Here is a 7,193-nt window from a genome sequence, read left to right on the forward strand (position 1 = left end):
GTGCATTTATATATAAAAATACTATAATTATATGTATAAGATATTTCTTATCTATGTTTTTGACTTGGCTTTTGACTTAAGATAACACAAGGTTATTATATTTGCTTTTTTATTTAGTAATAGCAGAATGTCCTCCTTTCCTGGTGAATTGTGTCATGTTTTTTTTCTTTTTGTTTTGATATTGATATAACAGCACTGCTGTCTCTTTGTGTTGATAAGAATAAAGTTTATAATTTAAATGTTTCTGTATTATTATGCTTATTTCTTTCTCTCCCAGCTCTATTTTTGTTGCTCCCCACACCCTCCTCTGGCTTCCGTCTTGGGGACAAAACAAAGGGTTTAAATGAAATCTGCAAATTATATCATATTTGGTGGAAACAGACTGTAAATAACACATTGTGTGGAAGAAAGAAAGGGTCATAGATTCCTTTATCAATTCATCTATCAGTAATCGATCAGGGAATAAAAAATAGAAACTAATAACCAGAACTTATCTAAACTAAGAACTGATCAGTCTGCTTTGTGCTGTAGACTCAACCACTCATTTAACCTTTGCCAGGCCATTCTTCGACTCTCATCTTACTGTCAGTGACAAGTTAACAGGTCTGTGTATCAAAGTGATGTAGATAGCATCACTTCCTGCTTTCAAGATAAGTGTTTTTCTGCATGTCTGTGGTCGTGCAGCAGTTTATTTGTGCCACTTCTTGATCCCACAGGTTTTTAGTTGAAAGTTAACTCATCGTTATTTTTGCTGCACCAACGTCTCTCAGGGTTAGAACAGTTCCTGCTCTGCTTCTGCAGAAATGATGCAGGCTCATTTTAGCTTACAAAGTTTACAGATTACAGCAATTTACAGATGAAACTGGGCATTAAACATCTGGATTGCAGGATGAAAACCTTATACGACAGAGTTTGTGACGTGAAATTGAAGATTTAATTAAATTGGCTTGGTTAGTGATTCACATTCACATTACTACTATAAATATTCTAAAAAGATTTTAGAGTTCAGCAAACTAAATTATGTTGTGAAGAAATGCAGTGGGAAACATGCCACTTTCCCATCATTCAACATGTTGTCTTCGCCGTGTTTTCAGTCAAGGTTTAAGAGACTTAAATATTTTCTTTCATCTCCAGTTCAAACAGTGTTCAGTGTTTTTTGGGGAATCAGTTTCATTCGACATCATGTGGTCACTAACAGCTAAACATTGCTTTGCTTTTGTGAAATATTCTTTATAGCCTAACTTTGACGCGATGGTGCAGTAAAAACTAAAAATATGAAGCTATTTCTGTCGTGCTGTCTGATCATTTCCTTTGTCCCACGCAACACTTACCTCATGTTTACTGCCAATGTAAATATCATAACCTATGACAAAATAATATTAAAAAGAAAAGTTAGTGTGAGGAAACTTTAGGTATTATGTGGCAGAAATTTAAGCGACGAACAGAAGAGCCAACGTGACAAAAGGAAACTAACTGCAGATCTGAAACCAACATAATGAACTTACTGCTACTACTCATCCTCCCACTGACGACAGGTAAAAACATTACTAACACATAATTACAGATATCTCACACTAAGCAACACTAGACTGTGTATACATATGTGACACAGATGTTTGATTATCTATAGTGTTAACTGTATGAGAAGGAGTCCTACAACCAACTAAACACAGAAAATTCAATAACAGGACATCACCACATACTAACATTTCTCTTTGATCTGCAGGTTGTGCTGCCGATGGTGATGATGAAGATGTTTTGATGGCATGCAAACAAGGATGGGCTCAATTCACCTGCAAATATCCTGAAACAAATAAAAGCTATGACCACATCATTGTAGTTATACCCAATCCGGTTGTTCAGTCTGACGTCACTGGCCGTGTCTGGGCCTAAACTCTGCTGCAGGTCCATATATCACATGATCACTGTGGCATTACTGAGAGTTAAAACACTGTCTAAAGTCTTTCATCTTTAATAAAATGATCAGCGTTCTTCTCTACCAGGTGTAACAATTGAGTTTAACATCCAGGCATCCATGAAAACGGAATTTATGACATTTAACGGAGTTAGAAGTTAGCAGGAAGTTAGCTCGCTAGCTTCCATCTAAATACAATATAGCATGTCCTGACTGCAGGGTTTAGAAACAAATTCAAACGTACAGCTCTGCTATCACTTCCAACATAAATGAAGACAGAAAACTAAACAGCAGTGACGTTTGTAGGGTTACTGAAGTTTGGCTAGCTGGTATATAACGATGTGCTACGTGACCGCTAGCGACACAGCTATGTTAGCATAATATAAACAAGCTAACTCGATAAAAGTTAACGTGAGTGTTCTCAGTGGTCAGGAACAAATGTAATTGCATGGCAGGATGCTGTAAACGGACCAAACTTCAGCCAGGAGAACAACTGAGATAATCCATCCACAATACGAGGTTAGTTATTCATATACTGCTGCATGGGCTGTGCTGTAGTTACATCGTAAGGTTTTAAAAACTGAGGTTAAATAAATGATTAGCGGTAATAAAAGCCGAGGGAGGTCAACGGTGATCACTGAATGTTTTTAGGAGCTTTTTGAGATTAAATAGAAGAAAATACAAAGCATTAAACATGTTAACAACACAAAAGCCATATTAAACGCACACTACTTTAGGCCCGGAAGTAGGATTCGTCGCGTCATCACTGAACAACCGGATAGAACAAGCTTACGAAGCTCTCTGACGGATGTTTGGGAAGATAAAGGTAGATTTTCTCTGTACCACGATACAAAACATAAAACTCTCAAGGTGGGCATCAGAGATCTTAAACAAGCAGACTTTGGGACGTACAGATGTGAATCTGATCAAAGCTCAAACAGATCTCCTGTCAAAAAGGAATTGGACTCTGGTAAGAAATGTGATTATTATTGTTGTTGATGTTATTAGTACAACACAAGAAATTAATAACTAAAAACAGATTTCCTCACCTGTATTTTGGCATTATATAGTTTGTTTCTATCACACAACGTAAATCATAGTTTGAAAATGTAAAGATTTATTACAGATTACAGGTTAAACACATGTTTACATTACTTTGTTTGTTTTTTAATCTTAGAAGTTACTTTACATCTCAGACTTTTGAAAGGAAATTTCACAGTTTGCTAATTTTTTCATCTGTATCACACCTTTGTCTGCACACGAGGAAGTTAAAAATGTTAAAGTAGTGTGCGACAAAGTACAAGTTACATATTGTGATATAATGAAGCACATTTAAATACTTTATTGTCCTTGTTTGGGGTTTTCTGTCTTTTTTTTAATACAGGAAACTGCCAGCAACCATTTACTCAAACTGTGACCAGAGCAGCTAAAATCATGTGTGATTATCCAGATGTTGAATTCATGTCTGGGGTCAAGTTTTTCTGCAGAGGGGAGGATTTCACCTGTAAGGATATTTTGTCAACAAAAGTTCTGACGTTAAACGAGAAATTCAGACTCACAAACACCAACAGAGGCTTCGACGTGTCCATCAGGGATGTTTCCTCACAGGACGCCGGTGTCTACTGGTGTGGAGTGGAATCAAATGGTGGAAGCTACAAAGCTTCAATCAGACAAATAAAACTGGTGATTGAAGGTGCTATGGGTTTATTATTAATCATGTATCATATATTTAAGTATATATAACACCAATTAAAAAATCGAGGAAACATTTTTTCAGGATCTAAGGGTCAAAACATTCTGGTGTGTTTCTGTGAGGGACCAGTGTTACTTTTGCTACCTGATGCATATTTGATGTATGTCTTAATCTTTTGTTTGACAAATACGGTTAAATATAATTCTCACTGTTTGTTTATAGAGCCATCAACAGCATCACCAACTTTCACACAGTCAGCTGTTGTTCCTCACGTGAGCTCTGGTAAGAATCCGTGTTTGTCCACAAAGGGAGTGATCACTTTGAAGCCTCTAAGCCAGCAGACATGGTCCCGTGAGTCCTGTGTGACAGCATTTTGGGGAGACATATGTCCAGCAGAGGTAGTCTGAAGTCTCAAGTTATTTAAAAGTTTAGGCATGCCTACATTTAGGAGAGCATGTGCCAACACTCTAGGTGTAGACTGCCCTACTCGGGCCCAGAAATGCCCCAAATCTCACGCCAGTACTGGGACCCACAGTGCAGGTCAGACATGTGCCTCATGGTACATTGCCACCAGTGAATGGTATGGAGCGTGGACCACTATGTTGCTCTAAGGGTTTCACCAAATTCAACTGGTGTATTTATCTAAAATATATCTATAATGGGTCAGTGTTACTTTTGCTACCTGACGTATGTCTTAATCTTCTATTGGACAAATACAGTTAATTATAATTCTCACTGGGTTTTTTTATAGAGCCATCAACAGCATCACCAACTTTCACACAGTCAGCTGCTGTTCCTCACGTGAGCTCTGGTAAGAATCTGTGTTTGTCCACAAAGGGTGTGATCACTTTGAAGCCTCTAAGCCAGCAAACGTGGTCCCGTGGGTCCTGTGTGAGAGCACTTTGGGGGGACATACATCCAGCAGAGGTAGTCTGAAGTCAGAGAAGCTCACACTGGGCCATGTCACCATGAAATGCAGCAGCCTATACGATTGGCTGCACATTTTAGTCCTTCAATGAAATACCGTTGCTGCAAAGTTCAAGGTGGTCTGGTACATTTATTTAAAATGTCCATAATCTCTCCTTAGTTTAGGCATGCCTGCATTTAGGAAGGCATATGCCAACACTCTAGATGTAGACTGCCCCACTCGAGCCCAGATATGGCCTAAATTACACACCAGTACTGGGACCCACAGTGCAGGTCACACATGTGCCTCATGGTGCATTACCACCAGTGAATGGTATGGAGCGTGAGCTGAATTTAGATTAATTACAGCTTGATTCCTAAAAATGTTGCTTTGATTGAGCATTAAAGGGCTGTACAGCGGTTCCTCATTTATCGCGGGTGTTACGTTCTAAAAATAACCCAGGACAGGTGAAATCCACAAAGTAGCCAACTTTATTTTTTACAATTAACCTCCTGGGACCTGGCGTCCACATATGTGGACATCACATTTTTTGTTGTCTATACCAAAATATTACATTTTGCTCTACAAGGGCCTGATAAGCACTTACGAGGACGTCAGACTCCCAATGTTCTATCGAAATTTAAAGCGAATGTCCTCGTATGTGGATCTCATTTTTCTCAGAAACAAAAATCAAGTAAAAAAAAAAAAAAATCATGTAATTCTTTGTTTTCTCAGGAGGTTAATATAGATGTTTTAAGGCTGTAAAACCCCTCACAACACACTTTATACACTTTTCTCAGACAGGCATGAACATTTTCACACGTTTCTCTCTTGTTTAAACACTCTCAAAGTTCAACCTTTGTAGAAAAATAAGTTCAGTATTATAGAAAGAAACCAAAGATCAAACCCTGTTTTCAGGTCCAGAACATGGAATAGAGCAGCTGCCAGAGAATTCAGCATTAATGAATCAATGGTACAGACGTAGAGGAAGCAAGAAGAATGAGTTGAGTAAAGTTTGACTTATCTGACTGTTTTGTTTCGCTTAATGCACCTTATAATCCGGTGCGCCTAATGGTCTGAAAAATGCGCTAATTTCTACGTTCCTTTAGCATGTCCAGAAGTCAGACTTTTTGTCTGATAGTTAGCATCTTCCTCTGCTTTCAGCAGACGAAACGGTGCGAAACGTTTCATCGACCTTGTTGTGTTTGTTGGGGAGAAAACTTACAAACATACAGCACAGTACTTCAGAGTCACACTGCTAACGATGGAAGAATTATGTAAATTTGACAAGCTGAACGCATTTTTTACTGTACAGGAGACACGGCACGGAGGAGACTGAATGAAAATGGTCTACAGTCGATCAGGACGCAGAACACAACGCGTTGTAAAAAAAACAAAACAAAAAAACAACAACAACCCATGAAAAATTGCAAAAAAAAATCTGCAAAACAGCAAGGCCGCAAAAAGTGAACTGCTTTATAGCGAAGGACCACTGTATTGGCAAAAAATATGTTTAACAAGGTGAATATGAACTTACTCTACACTGAGCAGATTCAATCTCACATAGAAAACTGAGTGTTCAGTTCCAGAACATCTGATCGAATTAAGTTCAGTCAACCCTGATATTGTTCACAATGACTTTAATGTCTGTGTTGTTAATTAACACTTGGGAATCTACCAGGGATCAGTCAGTTGTTTAGTCCACCTCATCAGGTTAGCGCAGAAAGAACTGGTGCAGATGCAAAAAGAGAGCATGCAAAGTCCACACAGAAAGATGGTCCAGTGCTGCTGTGAGGCAACAGTGCCAGCTACTGCATCAAGTTTTTGAATTTTAAACATTATAAAATGTAGCCTGAAATTAGAGCAAATGCAGTAAGACAGTTGAATTATGTAGTTTTGAGATTAGCCAGACTCAGTAAGACTGTTTTGGCGAGTGGTTGCGGAAAAGATGTTGACATTTTTATATTTTTTAAAGGTGTACATTTTTTTTAATCTATTGAAGATTTAAAAAAATATAGAAGTTAATGTTTCAACATGTGAACATATTATAAAAGTAAATGCTGAGTTTGAATCAGTAACTCTCTAAAGACAATTAAAAACTATATTTAGTCCCGTTAAGAATCTTAAAGTGATTTCAGACTCATCTTCACATAGTTTGAAACATGATACCAGCTGGAACAGACATTTTTCCATCAGTGTCTAAAGTTTATACCCTTTTGTGTATTTTGCAGGTGTCTTCGAGCTGGTCATTACTGTAATGAAGTGTATAACTGTGCTGGTGCTTCTGGGAGTTTCAATCCTTATCTTCAAACGTGAGAACGTCCATTAATCTCTGTCAAAATGTAATTGTGTGACAGCAATAACGTACATGATGGTTATTATGTGTTGTTGAGCTAGATATTCAGTAGTAAAAGTTTAAGGTAAAAATGTTTTACCTTATTTGCAGTTTTAAGTCCAATTTGTCCGAATAGCATTTATTATTAGGATTATGAATCAACTATTTCAACTCTGTTTTTCGTTCTCTTGTTGAAGGACTGTGTGTCCAAGGAGATACAGGAGCACCTCCAGCAGCCAGAAGATGCAGCAAACTCAATTTGTGTCACTCCCAGCATTCCCACAGATGTTGCTGCCTCACCACATTATGCTAGCATCAACTTTCAAAGCTGCTCTGGTAGTGA

The 7,193-nt window shown here is 38.0% G+C and overlaps 1 protein-coding gene across 1 annotated transcript; it reads left to right on the forward strand.

The window, feature by feature from the left end:
• Window positions 1–3,347: 3,347 nt before the first annotated feature.
• On the forward strand, window positions 3,348–7,163 carry LOC120440174 (CMRF35-like molecule 1). The gene is made up of 5 exons (XM_039612010.1): window positions 3,348–3,608; window positions 3,831–3,890; window positions 4,360–4,419; window positions 6,747–6,827; window positions 7,048–7,163. Exons 1-5 carry the CDS (start codon window positions 3,350–3,352, stop codon window positions 7,161–7,163), a joined length of 576 nt encoding a protein of 191 aa, XP_039467944.1. The 5' UTR covers window positions 3,348–3,349.
• The last annotated feature ends 30 nt before the right edge of the window (window positions 7,164–7,193 follow it).

This window comes from Oreochromis aureus, linkage group 5, assembly GCF_013358895.1.
Source record: "Oreochromis aureus strain Israel breed Guangdong linkage group 5, ZZ_aureus, whole genome shotgun sequence".
Classification (NCBI taxonomy): Eukaryota; Metazoa; Chordata; class Actinopteri; order Cichliformes; family Cichlidae; genus Oreochromis; species Oreochromis aureus.

What these genes read in the sequence shown, in the direction of transcription:
- LOC120440174 (XM_039612010.1), top strand. Translation starts at nt 3,350, where the DNA reads ATGTGTGATTATCCAGATGTTGAATTCATGTCTGGGGTCAAGTTTTTC. An exon ending in TGTTCCTCACGTGAGCTCTG is followed by an intron (nt 4,420 to 6,746) that starts GTAAGAATCTGT and finishes TGTATTTTGCAG; the next exon opens with GTGTCTTCGAGCTGGTCATT. An exon ending in TTCAATCCTTATCTTCAAAC is followed by an intron (nt 6,828 to 7,047) that starts GTGAGAACGTCC and finishes CTCTTGTTGAAG; the next exon opens with GACTGTGTGTCCAAGGAGAT.